Source organism: Vulpes lagopus, chromosome 9, assembly GCF_018345385.1.
Source record: "Vulpes lagopus strain Blue_001 chromosome 9, ASM1834538v1, whole genome shotgun sequence".
Lineage (NCBI taxonomy): Eukaryota > Metazoa > Chordata > Mammalia > Carnivora > Canidae > Vulpes > Vulpes lagopus.
The window spans coordinates 43626933-43644133 of record NC_054832.1 but is presented as its reverse complement, the minus strand read 5'-3'; the positions used below and the strand labels follow the sequence as shown (position 1 = coordinate 43644133).

General features: G+C 36.6%; 1 protein-coding gene across 2 annotated transcripts in view; it reads left to right on the top strand.

Moving 5' to 3' along the window:
- SLC26A7 (solute carrier family 26 member 7) overlaps positions 1-17201 on the top strand; it is a 120016-nt gene that overhangs the window by 72562 nt on the left and 30253 nt on the right. For both annotated transcript variants that reach the window (XR_005990016.1, XM_041769662.1), the window contains exons 10-13: positions 4612-4689; positions 5717-5812; positions 12743-12849; positions 13871-13937. Coding sequence is in view for 1 of the 2 variants with exons in the window: in XM_041769662.1 (XP_041625596.1) it covers positions 4612-4689; positions 5717-5812; positions 12743-12849; positions 13871-13937 (348 nt within the window). In the remaining variant the exon portion in view is untranslated. The remainder of the gene's footprint in view (positions 1-4611; positions 4690-5716; positions 5813-12742; positions 12850-13870; positions 13938-17201) is intronic.

Sequence of the window (17201 nt, the reverse complement as noted above, 5' to 3'; positions counted from 1 at the left end):
GCATGTTTTTCTGCAACACTGAGATTGCCTCTAGGTTCTAATTTGCCAAGCTATATTCTTTTATTCTTCCAAATTTGGCTTCTTGCTCCTGACTTCTTTAAAGCTTTTTAAATCTAGCCTTCGTGACCCAATATCCTCTCTCGCCTTCTGCCCTTTCCCACAACTTTTGCCCTTCTACCACCAACCTGTGCATATAGTGAGCTCTTGGCTGACTTTGCCTTCTTTAGCCACTATTCAGGATGGAAATGGCTGGCGTCTCACCCTTCCTCCAGTGGTATATGTAGGTGTGCATAACACTGATGCCTGCAGAGTCATATTTGTAAGCAACCTACAACATATACAATACATATAATGATGCAACAGGGAGAACATGTAGATCTCATTCTCCTTTATGCAGAATTAACTCAATTTGAGTAGTTAGATTTTAGATTAAAAAAAATGTCTAGCCCTTTTAATTAGTATAACATAGAAAGAGTTGAAAAATAGCAAAACACCTACACAGTGTTTGTCTTGTGCCTAACTAAGGGTGTGAACACTTTGTTACTGGCTAACAACATAAGCCAACAATATAAGGAGAGCACTTAATTGGCGTTTGTTTTCTGAGGTTTGAAAAAGAGTAACAAGGAGGGTGCCTGGGTGGCCCAGTTGGTTGAGCATCCAACTCTTGGTTTTGGCTTGGGTCCTGATCTCGAGGTCATGAGATCGAGCCCTACATCAGGTGCTGCATTTAGCGCAGTCTGCTTGAGATTCTCTTTCATTCTCTCTCTCTGTGTGTGCCCTCCTCCCACTCTCACTCTCTTTCAAAGGAGCAAGGTTCTCTCTTGTTTTGGTTGCAACTTGCCTTTAAAATGTCTCTCTCGAGGATATTATGTTGAGTGAAATGAGTCAATCAGAGAAAGGCAATGATATGGTTTCACTTATATGTGGAATATAAGAAACAGCACAGAAAGTCATAGAGGAAGGGAAGGAAAACTGAGTAGGAAGTCATCAGAGAGGGAGAGAAACCATGAGAGACTATAGGGAACAAACTGAGGGTTGAAGGAGGAGAGGTGGGGGGGGCGATGAGGTAATTGCTTGATGGGCATGAAGGAGGGCACATGATGCGATGAGCACTGGGTGCTATATGCAGCTGATAAATCACTGAACACCACATCTGAAACTAAGTGTGTACTTTATGTTGGCTACTTGAATTTAAATTAAGAAAATAAAAAAAGTAAAAAGTGTTTCTCTTATATATCTAGAGATATAGAAAAAGCATCACTTCATATACAAATAATAAATATTCAGAAACTTGGGTAATACTTAAAAATACAGCTCAACTGTGTTCAGAAACGTGAAGTTGGAGAAGTCTGTGAGAGCACTGCAAATAACTGATCTCTGTTCAAAAACTCTTTGCATAGTGACTGAGTTGGCCATCTATGAAATGATGGCTTGGACTGCATGATCTCAAAGATTTTTTTTTTTAACCAATCTATATTTCATGGGTGCCTGGGTGGCTCAGTTGGTTAAAGATCTGCCTTCACCGCCTTCGGGCCAGGGCGTGATCCTGGGGACCCAAGATCAAGTCCCACGTCGGGCTCCCTGCGTGGAGCCTGCTTCTCCCTTTGCCTGTGTCTCTGCCTCTTTCTCTCTCTCTCTGTGTGTCTAGTGTGAATAAATAAATAAAATCTTAAAAAAAAAACACAAAACATCTGCCTTCAGCTCAGGTCATGATCCTGGGGTCCTGGGATCGAGCCCCAACACCAGGCTCCCTGCTCAAGTGGGGAGTCTGCTTCTCCCTCCCCTTCTGCTACTCCCCCTCCTGTTCTCTCTTTCTCAAATGAATAAAAAAAGTCTTTAAAAGAAAAAATAACCCAGGTCTACATTTCAGGATCTGGGGGTCTTAATTGTGGAGACAATGAATGGCAGTATTTTGAGAGCTTTGATGGCAGAAACTATTATTGATTTACATGCCTGGGGAGTAATAAAGATTTCTAGTCCAGTTAGATGCACTTACTTTTGAGCTCAGGCATCAACAGTGATGAGACAAGTGCCTTGAAGGAGTTAAGCCATTTGCTCATATGGTCTATTTCTGTGTATGCCTCATCATCAAACGTGAACAAATACTCTTTTTCACCATAGCTTGCTACCTTTGGAAGTAACGTCCATTTAATTCTTTTTTTTTTTTTTTGTCCATTTAATTCTTGACGTATTTTTGACAAATTGTAGTTCAGTGAGTGCACAATTGTTGATGTACATCCAAAGCATCATGTAAACAAAAGGTCTGTTAAATATTAGAGAAAAGCCCAAAGGTAGTTGTAGTTTACTGTTTTTATTTTATTTTTATTTTTTTTAATTTTTTTATTTTTTTATGATAGTCACAGAGAGAGAGAGAGAGAGAGAGAGAGGCAGAGACACAGGCAGAAGGAGAAGCAGGCTCCATGCACCGGGAGCCCGATGTGGGATTCGATCCCGGGTCTCCAGGATCGCGCCCTGGGCCAAAGGCAGGCGCTAAACCACTGCGCCACCCAGGGATCCCAGTTTACTGTTTTTAAATACAATTATTTAGTTAGGTTGTAATTTCTCTAACAGCTCCAGTGTATTATAAGATATGCAGGTACCTTAAAATACATTTGGCTTTATGGATTCCAATTTCACTCATAATCCATATGCCTTCTAACTCCCAAGCTCTATGACCTTGGGCAAGTCACTCTGCCTCCCTGTGCCTCAAACCCTTGCAAAGTAGTTTAGACTGTAGCTCTCGAAAGTTCACATCTGCAATTAAGATGAAGAATTTTATTTCCAGTACACTGTTAAGTATATTGCATGAAGAGTCTCACAGAAGGGGTGCATGCCATTCATCATCCTTTGTCATGAAATAAACCTTCGCATTTGGTGTCCTTTTCTTTCTGCAAACATACTTCACTTACTGAGCTATCTGAATTAATCCTATGATCTGTTCTCTGACCCTGGGCTTTCACCAGCCTAGTGGAATGTCAGACATATCTTATTGTTTAAAAATTCTTATATAATATCACCAATGCTTCCTAAATGACCACCCTAAACAGTTTGGTATACTATGACATGTTTTATGAATGATTTTAGTTCCCAAAGGACTTGTTTCCCACAGAAGGATATTTTTTTCCTCCCTTTATATGCTGGGGAGTGCTGGAGATGGGTTCCACTAAATATGAAAGAAACTGTCTACTTTCACTCAGTTTAATGGTTTTGAGTTTCATATATAATGTTGCATACATCAATAGTCTCTTCTCTTTTTTTATTGCTGAGTAGTATTGCGTTGTATGACGTACCACAATTTGCTAACCTGTTCACCAGTTGGTGGACTTTTCAGTTACAGTTTTTTTAAAAGATTTTATTTATTTATTCATGAAAGACACACGGAGAGAGAGAGAGAGAGAGAGAGAGAGAGAGAGAGAGAGAGAGGCAGAGATGTAGGCAGAGGGAAAAGCAGGCTCCAGGCAGGGAGCCCGATGTGGGACTCGATCCCAAGACCGCAGATCATGCCCTGAGCCAGGGACAGGTGCTCAACTGCTGAGCCACCCAGGCGTCCCCAGTTACAGTTTTTGGTGTTCATGAATAAAGCTGTTATAAATATTTACGTGTAGGTATTCGCATAGGCATATGTTTTCATTTCTCTTAGGTAGTTCTGGGACACATGTAAGTGTACGCACAATGTCATAAGAAACTGTGAAGCTCCTTTCAAAGTGGTTGTACTATGCTGCATCGGTACCAGCAATGTCTGGGAACTCCAGTTGCTTTGAGTCCATGCCAACCCTTGATACTGATTGATTGTTTATATATTTATTTTAAATTTCAGCCATCCTATGAAATCCTGATTCCCTTTGCTATCTCCATAATGATATTCTGGGCATCTTTTTGGTCCTGTGAAAGCCCTCCTTTCTTTTATTGGGCTGACAGTTTGGCTAAACATTTTTACTAAGGCATTCATTTGCTTATGCAGAATCAGGTTCTCAAGTGGAGCAAAGCTAGGAGTCAGGTGTTCTGAATTGCCTTTTGTCAGCAGGTTGAGTTGGTTGGAATATGATACTAATGACTCTTCAGGATTAATGAAATTAAGTCTCCTTCACTGCAGAGACTGCTCCTATAATCCCATATAACTGCTTCATACTAGAACCCTTCCTAACAAAGAACTCCAAAGAGAGTAAGTGCTTCAGTGGAAATTTATCATCAGCGGAGAAAAACCCTAAGCTGCATATTCAGTTATTATTCAAACATCTTGCTAGGAAATGAGGAGAGTCAAGCTGAACAACAACAGGCTAACGGACTTTTAATTGAAATGTCACTTTCACTATTAAACAAAAAAAGTCATTGCCGTGATGTGTGATAAAAGTTGATGGTGTCCTATTTCTTTGTGTGGAATTGCTTTTCTCTCATCACTGACTTAATTTGATTGCACCAGTTTGTCAGCTGTCATGTTTGGGTTCCCTCAGCTGCAAAATATAGATAATGGTAGTCTATGCAATTTAACAATCATGCACCAACATTTGGTTTCTTATAATCAAGATGAACTAAGAATTTTATTTCCTCCTATAACTTTGGAATAATAAGAAAGTTCAAGACTTTCTTTCTCATCTGTCTTGTATTTTACAGGTGGCTTGTTTAATATCTTGCATTCTTGTCCTGATAGTCATCTATGCAGTAGGACCTTTGCTTTACTGGCTGCCCATGGTACAGTAGTACTTTTTCATTATCTACTTCTTAATCTTACTTTTAATGAAATCATTGTATATTAAAATGTCTTAGAAGAGTAGCCTCAATGACCCTACATCTGAAAACCATGTGACAGAAGTAATGATTGAATGGAGGGGAGGTGAACAGAGACCACATTTGATGGGGGAGGAATGGGAAGGGACTGTGGCTATTTTCTGTTTTTTAGGCTCATGTGTAAAACTGGCATTGTGGATTTAGATTTATTCTGTGCTCGTTTGGAGGGTGGAACAGGGCAATCTCTGGTATAAGAAACAGACTTTTGAATTATTTTTATCAGATCTTGGACTGCTAGAAAAATGTGTGTAGGGCAAGGGAGTAGGGAACAAAATACCTCTTGCCACAACTGGTATCTTATACAAAGTGACTTAGAACCCCAGTTTTAATGGTTTTTACCTTGCTTTTCATAAATCTGGGGCATCACACTGACCCAAGTAAGATTCTGGTCCTCAGAAAGCCGGAGACCTTCTCAATCCTGTCTTGTTCTAATTCTTCATTCATATAGTGAGAGTAAATCATTTCCACAGCAGGATCTTCTAATAATCAAGTTCACTTTTCAAGTGACTTATAAATATCTTCAGGTGAAACCAGATAATTGATGTTAAAGGTAATTACAAGGAAATATATAATATAAAAATTTAATTTTTTCAACAAACTTCAAATGGCAGTGGATAACTATTTTAAAGTTAAGAGGATATTCAGCTTTATGACATGCACCCTTATAAATTCATACTTGTCTTTTTTTTCTTTTGTATGTTTTACAATGGCATAAATTTTACACTGTGATTTCCTAGAATTGATATAATATTCCTAAAGTACAATAATAGATTAGTTCCAAACGAAATGAATATTGTTTTAGTTTTCTAAATGGTGATTGCTTTTCTCTAGTAAGTACTTAAAAAACATACAAGAAATAATACCTTGGTCCTTTTAAATTCAGATGAAAATCTATATCTTACTTCTTAATCAACTTATTTCCCATCTGTAGTGTGTTCTTGCAAGTATTATTGTCGTCGGACTGAAGGGAATGCTAATACAGTTTCGGGACTTAAAAAAATATTGGAACGTGGATAAAATCGACTGGGTAAGTAGAAATTTGACCTAAAATTTTCCCTCTTTGGCTTAACCATGTATCACAAGATCAACTGTGATATTTTTATTTGCAGAAAATAGTTTTGGCCATTGAGACTTGTACGCTTCATAAACTACCATTTATTTTTTCAAACTCTTAATAAAGGCATTAAAATATAAAATGCTATAAGAAACAGAAATGGAATTTTGTCAAATTTTGATTGATGTGTTGTTTGAGAACTTTTAATGAAATACTTGCTAACTTGAATGGTTTGGGTCTTCTCAATTTCCATTATGAATTGATTCTGGAAGTGAAGCTCATCAAGGAAGTACACACTAATAGAACATATATGAAAAACCATCATTAATTGCTAAGAAATGTGTTGCATTAATATAGGGTGAACATCTTAATAGTGACCATATTCCTTCAAAACACAAAGTCTCATGAATTTGGTTTTAAAGGGGTGACACTGAGAGGAGCATTATGTTGATAGGATATTGCCAGCAAGAGATTAAATGGTACTGAACAATGATCAAGTGTGGCTTCTACTAACAGAAATGTATAACATACTTATTTTAGAGAAATATATCTATGCAGGAGCATCCAAAATACTTTCCCTTTCCAATACAGGTAAAGTATTTCATAAGTACCCTCTGTTTAACTCTCTTATGACATTTGCCATATTGAAATGCAGTTCTCTATATTTCTCCCTCCTTCACATTCTTTGCTCAGGGAGACTTTGGGGGGATTATTTGTGCTGGTGCCTATTTTTTTTTTAACATTTAATATTTTAATACAAAAGATTAGGCAAGTTCCACTTGAAAATATATTCTATTCAAAATGTATACATTTTATGCATTTTTCTTTTTTTTTTAAACCTACTTATGTTCTTCACTCTTATCAGTGGACTTGTATCACTCATATGTCCACCTTTTAATAGTTGGTGACCAAAGACAATCATCATATGGTTTCACTCATATGGGGAATATAAGAAATAGTGAAAAGGATTATAAGGGAAAGGAGGGAAAATGAATGGGAAAAATTAGAGAGGATGACAAAACATGAGAGACTCCTAACTCTGGGAAATGAACAAGGGGTAGTGGAAGGGGAGGTGGGCGGGGGGTGGGGTAACTGGGTAACTGGTGCCTATTTTCATAACACTTCTCTCAAGGCTCAGTATTACCCTACCCAAGTACAATACTGGGTGCCATGAGGAGCGCAGAGATAAATAAAGAACTACTTGTCCCCTCCAGACACTTTCATTGTGCAGGAAGCAGACATAGAAACATCAACTTATTATGCAAGACATGATACAACATTACCTGGAAATAAAAGTACAAGCTTAGTGCTGGGGAAAAAAATGGAAGTTAGAGCATTTAATTTGGACTGGGTGCATATGAGAGTCTAACAGCAGAGCTGAAATGGGAACTGAGACTTGAAGTAACAGTACTGATAGGCAGGCCAAAGGGTTAAAATTAGCCAGACTGATGGAAGATCATGACTTTTTAAAGGTGATATATGTGAAGTAACACATGGAAATAGAGATATTAGAGGATGCAGACTTATTGAACAAGCTATTTGATAACCCTGTGATAAAGGTACTTCTAGGGGACTCATTTATTTCATAAGGGGGAGCATGGTACCACATTGCAAGGGGAGTGATGTCAGGAAAGCCTTCTAGGAAATGACGGGTGGAACATCGAGTGTGAGTGTAGGAGTAGAAATAGATGGGGTTGCAAAGGTTAAGAATGAGTTGGACTGGGAAAGGTTGCTTATGTCCTATTAAGACGACTAAACTTCATCCTGAAGGCAGTATGACATCACGAAAAGGAGAGGTAGGAATAAGATTTATGTATTGGAAGCGTTGCTGGAGTCATTTGGGGAAGATGGATGAAATGCCTTAGGAAGTCAGCCAAGTAAGTGAGCAAGGCCTGGAACACAAGTTAGACCAGGAGGTTCAAGAGGCAGAAATAGAGTTGAAAGATATTTAAGAGACTGCACTAATTTGTCCTCACTACCAATTCATCATATAAAGTGCATCAGTCTAGAAGTAGTTCTAAGTTTCTGGTTAGGAACATCACTGCTAGAAGATGATGTCATTCAATTATAGAAGATTATTTAAATGCATTTACTGGTTGCCTTAGTTTTTTTTTTTTTAAATTTTAAATGCAGGTTCTCATTCCGGAGTTATTTATTTCAATTAATCTCTTTGTTTTCTGTATGTCATTACCAAGAAGTTTTTCAAGAAAGGCTTATGTGTTTAAATTCCCTGAGCTGCTGCGTGGTAAAAATATCTGTATGTTGGATTTTTTTTCCCATACTAGAAGGAAGTTTTTGGCTGAGTCTAAAAAGCTCTCCCAGGACTTTTTAGACTTGGCACTATCTTCAGGTATTGAGAGATAAAACAGAGAAATTATAGGTCAACATGATTTATTTTGTTATCTTATGTGAATTTGTTTTTCTGCGTGGATATTCAGTGAAGTTCTTTCTTGCCCATGATATTTGGTAATATTATCAGAATATTTCTTGTGGTTGAACATCCAGTGTCAAATTTCTATGAGAATGACATATCCTTTTGATCTCAGAATTAAAGATTATATGCAAAATTTTTCTTCTAATATATCTCTGAGTATTTTTCCAAATCTGTATATTCTTTTCATGAATTATGTATTTGTTGATTTTATTTTGTCTTTCTTTGTATCTATATATTTTCCTAAAATTATTTTTGGGAGCGTAGGTGTGGTTTTTCTGGACTATTTGCTATATCCCTGTTATGGTATTCTAGTTGTGATTATCTCTCTCTTTTTTTTAGCTTCAAATATGGCTCTTATCTCTATAATGTTTTTATATCTATCCACATCCTTTTCTAAATTCTTCCAGCTTATTTTTAAAATCTCTTTCAGTTTTTCTTTTTTTATAATATAGGTTTTCTTCTTTGAATCTTCACATCTATTTCTGAGGGTTTGTGTGTGTGTGTTGGGGGGGGGGTTGTTAAATTGCCTATTACAATGTGTAGACCTATCTCGTCTCTGTTTCATTATTTTGTTTCCTTCCCTATTTCTATGAATAAATCCCTGTGATTATTTTATGATTGTAATGCATTTTTAGTGGTCCTAGCTATTTGCGTAAAAGTAATATGGGGAGGGAAGGAGGTGAGGAAGTAAGATGGAGTAGTCCACAGCTCTGATTTAGGTACGTCATCAGAAGATTTGTCCCTTGTTGAAACAAAGCCTCACAATCACAGGCTCTCTTATGACACTTGCTGTCTTTTCTCCTTTCTTCATGTTTCTTCACCTCTGTCAGTCTCCTTTGGTTAGAAAGTTAGGTTTTAAGTGATACAACTGGTGTTTCATGTTACTGCTCTTCTTTCCACGGTATAAAATATATATCATACGGGTACATTTCCTTCTTCTCTTGTAGCCCACCATTGCCCAAAGAACGGAGAGCTCTTTTTTTTTTTTTTTTTTTTTTTTGAACGGAGAGCTCTTATCAGAAAATTACTATATAGAATTTTTAAAACTGTGACATTCATGAATATCTCTGTAATTGATTAAAACTTGAGGGCAAATGTGTTGGTTTCCAGTATCCACCTTGATATTTCACAAATTTCACAGTATTTGGCAACTCTACAACATATTTTGTAGTTAGGAGTTGTGAGTATGTTCTTGTTTGTTTGAGGCTGGGTTTTCCTCCCTATATATTCAGGTTTTTTTTATATTATTTTGGATGAATTTCAATAAAAGGTAGTAGAGTAAAAGTACCTTCAATATCCTATTTAAATCAATACTTTTAAAAAGATAATCCTGGCAGCAGTATAGCAAATGGTTTACAGTGTGGATAACAAACACAGGTAATTAGGAAGGAGGCTGTCAGAATAGTCTAGGCAAGCCATAGGAAAGTGTGAACTAGGCCATTATCAGTGAATTAAGAAGAGGGCATTTTGAGATTGAAATTAATAATTGAGATTTTTGAAATTAATAATTGATAGGAAATGATTGGATGAGTAAATAAAAAAGAAAAATAGTAAATATGATTCCACAGTTTCTGACTGTAGTGTCATGAAGAATATTAGTGTTGTAACTGAAAGAGAACATTGAAGGAAGGGGAGATCTTGGGGTAAAGTTAATGAGTTTGCATTTGTGTTTGAAGATATCAGTAGACAGTTTGAAAAATGGCTTAATAGCTCAAAATTGGTAGTCTCCTATGTAGAGATGAGAGTTGAAAACCTGGAGTGAATAGTATGGTGCCGGCAAAAAGTATGGTTGAGGAAGATAACATGGATATAACAGATGGATGATGGTTGAATGAGACATTGGATTTAGTTTAACAAAGCCTCCTAAGTTTGAAGTGGACAGGTATTTCCAAGTTGCTAAGGAATTCAACAGTGAGAAGTCATGGATGATTGGAATATGATCAGGACATAGCATTTGTAGTGAGACTATTGCACAGACTTTTTTGGATATAGGTTATATAACCCAGAAGATAGAATATGTCCAGATTACTCAATAGATAGACTATATTAAAATATCATGGAAGTGAAGCTGTGGATATACGTAAAATAATTTGAAGGTTGAAAGTTTAAAAAACATCACATAAGCAGTCATCACATGAAAAGTTAGAAATTTTTATTTCTTTAAATTGTTTATAGTTCAATAATTATTCCACTTTGAGCTGTTGATCAAAACCCTGTCTGAAGTAATGAGGAAATAGGAATCCAAGGCCAAATCGGGCTGGGTTTGAGTAACTGAACAGTGGGAATAGAATTCACATCTACAGGAATATAATAATGTGTATCAACCACCAAAACAGATGAGGAGGAGGTAAAGTGATTGAGTAGAGGCTCCACTGTGTAAAGGTTTATGTGTTTATGTGTTTCCTGCTTGAGGTCAGTTTTGGGGTTAGCTTGTGTTTAGGGACTGTGAGTGCTAATAGAGAAGGGATCAAGTGGGAACACATAATGAAAAAAATAAGAGCCTGGGAGTTAACTAATTCCTTACAACTGTGACAACCAATGTTTGGATCTTTGACAGACATTGTTACAGAACAGTGTTGGGACTCACTCTAACCAATGGAACTGTTTCCCTGATCTGTGTTGTTAATTTACATTTTGATATATTTTTTTCAAAGCTATAAATGTAGCCCCAGGAAATAACTAAGCATTGTGAACCCAACTTACAATAGATGATGTTGTGGGAGAGTAAATATACTTTAAAAATAGAACCAGATGGTACCAAAATTTTTGGTTGCTCTGATGAATCATGGCCTCTGGGCTCTGTGGTTTTTATAAATGGCAGGGACCAGGATCCTCAGTTCCCTCTGCTATATTGAATCATGGAGGTTGGCCATGAGGAATCAGACGTATAAAACTTTTGGTGAGGTCTTATTTTGCCCCACACAGGGGGGAGGGTTCAGTCCACATTAAGGGATGAGTAAGAAACAAAGCAATCATGGCAAGTTGAAGTAATGATCAAAAACTTGCAGCCTTATGTGATGAAGCATTTTACATTATGTAATACATTAGGGAGGAAAAATTACACTGTATATGTATAAAAGACTCAAAAGATTGTCTTTTCACCAAATAGAGGAAAAACATTTTAGTGTCTAATCTATGAGATGACAGGCTGAGGATGATGTCATAGTAAGTGCTAACAGCATTACATTTCTTCGTGATGGATCTGAACATGAGAACGCTTAAGATATATTTTCTCTTTTTACTTTAGAATGTTTGTTTCTTCTATATCAAAAGGAATTTTATAGGTAAATATCCCTCCATTTGCTTCCAAGGGCTTAGCTTTTCAAAATAGCTCACCATGAAGAACCACTCAAGCTCCATTTAGATAAATAATACAAAGGAGAAGCATTTTGTGTAAAAAATGCTATTTAGAAACATTTACTTCAAACTTGTCTCACCCTCCCCTACAAGAATCTGCACTATCTTCAGATTATAGAGAAGTTTCTAACTTTTTAATTTGCATATGAGATTGAATTAGATTGTTGAAGATGTTTTAAAGTACTCATATAGCCACTGGGACAAAGAAATCAACTTAGAACTGTGCATAGGGAAAGTAATGCAAATAGTTTGGGGGAAAGAGGCAGCTTGAATATTTTGTTGGTCTAATATTTGATAAATGCAGGAAATTGTGTTTAGAAAATATAACCTTTTGGATTTCACAAATTATTTTGCTTTTAAAGATCTTTTTTTTTTTTTTTTGCCAGCAATAAACTTAGAAATGCCAACTATAATACAATATCTTGTTATAAATTGTAATTTCAGGTAATGGGCAAAACTGTAATAATGTTGGAGTCCCAACTAAAGGAGAAAGAATTTTCTTGCAATCTTTTGAAATATTCCCAAGGACTAAGTTGGCCCAGATTTTTCAGCTTTCACAATTTCACAAGAAGTTGCCCCTTGCAAATAAAATTATAACAATCTTTATAGTGGCTGATCTAACAGTGACATTGGTGGTATTAGATTCAATCATTTTAACTATTAGTCTTTGAGGGTCTTACATAGTAATAGACTACATTAGCAATCCTAGAATACAAAAATTGTGGGGAATGACCAAAAATCTGCTAACATTTGCTTATAGTATTATTCCATTAAATGAGAAAACTGGAAAATTATGGCATGCTTTTGAACCACGCGTATCAACCAACTATTTACAGATCTGAAAGAAAGTGCTGCTGGGAATTGAACTAAGCGCTGTCAGTTCCTGAAATGAAATAATGTGCCTTTTCCCCACCTTTACTGCTGGGAGTCTGATGGAACCAGAATTTGTTTCTGTGTTTCTAGACTCTGTTTACCACTGTTTAAATAGCCTATTCTTGCTGAGAGATTTGGTCACAGGAATGTTGTAGAATAAGATTGTGAGGAATTTAGCAATCACGAGAAAGATGAGAATTACCAAAGGGTAATTCTTCTGTTTCCTGTTTCTCTTCCAGGGCATCTGGGTCAGTACATACGTATTTACAATATGCTTTGCTGCCAATGTGGGGCTGCTGTTCGGTGTGGTCTGTACCATAGCTATCGTGATTGGTCGCTTCCCAAGGTAAGATCTTAAACGCTGTTTATTTTGACACATTAGCAAAGTAAATGGTATTGCCAGTTACTTTTATTTCTGTGGAATATTTAGTGCTACTCTCATGTTTTAGTTGGTATCAGAGAATTAGAGAGGAAAAGAAAGAGTTTATTTGCATATGATATATAACAATGTTTGTCTTAATGAAGAGAAATATCTCATCCATACTATAAAATAGAATATATAAAATCTATCAAAGTAAGTAAATTAATCCATAGCTATACTCTGTGTCACAGAGCTGTTGTTTTTTTTTTAAAATCAGGTGAAGGGAACATATTATTCAATGGCCACATAAAATCTAATCATTTAGAAAATTAAATAACATCAGTAAGTAAATTTGATTTTTCGGAAGGCAGATTTATATATATGTGTGTATAAATTTCTTCTAGATAATTTATTGGAGATTTTTACTGAACTTCTAGAAACCGTTCCACTATGTTGACCAGTTCTTTTTCTACTTTCTCAGTGTTCATCATCTGATAATGCTTCTACTCATTTCTCATCCTTCCCTTGAAATTCTTTGTGAAATAATATACTTAAAAAATGTCAAGTGTTACCCCTATGAGTCTATATAGAGATTTCTGTAGAAATCTGTCTATGTAGATTCATCAGTATCTGGTCCTATCTTGCCATTGATCCCTCTTTACTTCTTTTTCCCCTAAAACAAGATTTTCCTAAACACTATACACTCTCCTATAATTCTTTTTGTCAATCTACCTCTTGTGGCTTGGAGATACGGGGCTCTGGGAACCCAGAGGAGGTAAATTATATTTATTAATCTCTATTTAGATGTCTCCAGCATTACTCTCTATTCCTTAGGATCTCAGAGAAATATAGATTTACCAATATTTTATGAACAAACAGGATAGAGGATTTTAATCAATATAGATATGTTCTAATTGTTAAGATGAAATGACATCCTTTTTACATTTTCATTGTTATTGTAGTGATTAGGAAATGTCATTTTATTTTTTATCTGCCTGAATTCTAGGGCAAAGACTCTGAGTATAAAAAACATGAAAGAAATGGAATTGAAAGTGAAGATAGAAACGGATGGCGTAAGTTTACTTTTCCTTTGTGTAATAATTAACAATTTTTGTAGTTCAGATAGTTTTAAGGTATCATAAGTAGATAAAGCATAATTTTAAGTACATGATAATTTTATTTTTAATGAGCATGAACTTTCAGTGATATATGTGACCACCATACATGTGGCAGTTGACATGGAACAAATCAATAGAACAACAAAAATCCTGTATTAGCATTCAGATAAGATGATAGCATGGTCCATAAAACTACAGCTCACAGTGAAATCATGGTCCAGATTAGTTCAGGCATTTGGAAATCTCTTTTTCATTAGCTAAGTTGCATAAAACAGTCAAACTAAACAAATAGTCTATTCCAAATTAAATGATACAAGAAGATAGGGAATAAATAGGGAAGGGAATAAAGCAAGATTGGATCATAGTATTGCTTTTATTTTTTGTAGCACAGTGAGATTGTATTATTAGCAGAGGGTAATTAAGTCCAATGGTTATGGAATGCCAGTAGGATTGGTTTCTTGCACAGTGGACATCTTTTTAAGAAAACAGCTTATGTAAATTGTCTTGCCCTCTCCATGCTTGGGCAAGCCAGTGGTGTTTGAGTTCTAGCTTCTTATTCTGAAAGATGACCAAAACAAATTTAAAACGAGGGGAAAAAATGTTGACTTAAATATTTTGGCAATTTAAAAATATGGCCTCACTTTGAACCTGCTTTGTAAATGTTTGACTAACCATTTTTTTTCTCTATTTATCATGTTCACTTGTTTCAGTACCTCATGATTGGCCTCAAAACAAAGAGAACTGGTCTCCCACCAGAAGGACCAATTGTCAGGGTATTTCTCAGTAGATTGGAAGTAGGAAGTAGGATCAGGAGTCCTTGTGTGACACCCAGGGAAATGGAACATGTGTGAACACATGCAGATGCACACGTGTGTGCATGTGTGTGTGTGTTTAAATTGAAGAATAATTAGCATACATTAGATTCAGTTATACAACGTAGTGATTCAATATTTATATACATTATGGCTTGTGTTTTTATTTTTTTATTTTTATTTTTTTATTTTTTTTTTAATTAACTTTTATTGGTGTTCAATTTACCAACATACAGAAAAACACCCAGTGCTCATCCCATCAAGTGTCCACCTCAGTGCCCGTCACCCATTCCCCTCCAACACCCGCCCTCCTCCCCTTCCACCACCCCTAGTTCATTTCCCAGAGTTAGGAGTCTTTATGTTCTCTCTCCCTTCCTGATATTTCCCAACATTTCTTTTCCCTTCCTTTATATTCCCTTTCACTATTATTCATATTCCCCAAATGAATGAGAACATACACTGTCCTTCTCCGATTGACTTATTTCACTCAGCATAATACCCTCCAGTTCCATCCACGTTGAAGCAAATGGTGGGTATTTGTCGTTTCTAATTGCTGAGTAATATTCCATTGTATACATAAACCACATCTTCTTTATCCATTCATCTTTCGATGGACACCGAGGCTCTTTCCACAGTTTGGCTATTGTGGCCATTGCTGATAGAAACATCGGGGTGCAGGTGTCCCGACGTTTCATTGCATCTGAATCTTTGGGGTAAATCCCCAAAAGTGCAATTGCTGGGTCGTAGGGCAGGTCTATTTTTAACTCTTTGAGGAACCTCCACACCGTTTTCCAGAGTGGCTGCACCAGTTCACATTCCCACCAACAGTGTAAGAGGGTTCCCTTTTCTCCGCATCCTCTCCAACATTTGTTGTTTCCTGCCTTGTTAATTTTCCCCATTCTCACTGGTGTGAGGTGGTATCTCATTGTGGTTTTGATTTGTATTTCCCTGATGGCAAGTGATGCAGAGCATTTTCTCATGTGCTTGTTGGCCATGTCCATGTCTTCCTCTGTGAGATTTCTCTTCATGTCTTTTGCCCATTTCATGATTGGATTGTTTGTTTCTTTGGTGTTGAGTTTAATAAGTTCTTTATAGATTTTGGAAACTAGCCCTTTATCTGATATGTCATTTGCAAATATCTTCTCCCATTCTGTAGGTTGTCTTTAGTTTTGTTGACTGTATCCTTTGCTGTGCAAAAGCTTCTTATCTTGATGAAGTCCCAATAGTTCATTTTTGCTTTTGTTTCTTTTGCCTTTGTGGATGTATCTTGCAAGAAGTTACCGTGGCCGAGTTCAAAAAGGGTGTTGCCTGTGTTCTCCTCTAGGATTTTGATGGAATCTTGTCTCACATTTAGATCTCTCATCCATTTTGAGTTTATCTTTGTGTATGGTGAAAGAGAGTGGTCCAGTTTCATTCTTCTGCATGTGGATGTCCAATTTTCCCAACACCATTTATTGAAGAGACTGTCTTTCTTCCAATGGATAGTCTTTCCTCCTTTATCAAATATTAGATGACCGTACATTTCAGGGTCCACTTCTGGGTTCTCTATTCTGTTCCATTGATCTATGTGTCTGTTTTTGTGCCAGTACCACACTGTCTTGATGACCACAGCTTTGTAGTACAACCTGAAATCTGGCATTGTGATGCCCCCAGCTATGGTTTTCTTTTTTAAAATTCCCCTGGCTATTCGGGGTCTTTTCTGATTCCACACAAATCTTAAAATAATTTGTTCTAACTCTCTGAAGAAAGTCCATGGTATTTTGATAGGGATTGCATTAAACGTATAAATTGCCCTGGGTAACATTGACATTTTTACAATATTAATTCTGCCAATCCATGAGCATGGAATATTTTTCCATCTCTTTGTGTCTTCCTCAATTTCTTTCAGAAGTGTTGTATAGTTTTTAGGGTATAGATCTTTTACCTCTTTGGTTAGGTTTATTCCTAGGTATCTTATGCTTTTGGGTGCAATTGTAAATGGGATTGACTCCTTAATTTCTCTTTCTTCAGTCTCATTGTTAGTGTATAGAAATGCCATTGATTTCTGGGCATTGATTTTGTATCCTGCCACGCTACCAAATTGCTGTATGAGTTCTAGCAATCTTGGGGTGGAGGTTTTTGGGTTTTCTATGTAGAGTATCATGTCATCGGCGAAGAGGGAGAGTTTGACTTCTTCTTTGCCAATTTGAATGCCTTTAATGTCTTTTTGTTGTCTGATTGCTGAGGCGAGGACTTCCAGAACTATGTTGAACAGCAGTGGTGAGAGTGGACATCCCTGTCTTGTTCCTGATCTTAGGGGAAAGGCTCCCAGTGCTTCCCCATTGAGAATGATATTTGCTGTGGGCTTTTCGTAAATGGCTTTTAAGATGTCGAGGAAAGTTCCCTCTATCCCAACACTCTGAAGGGT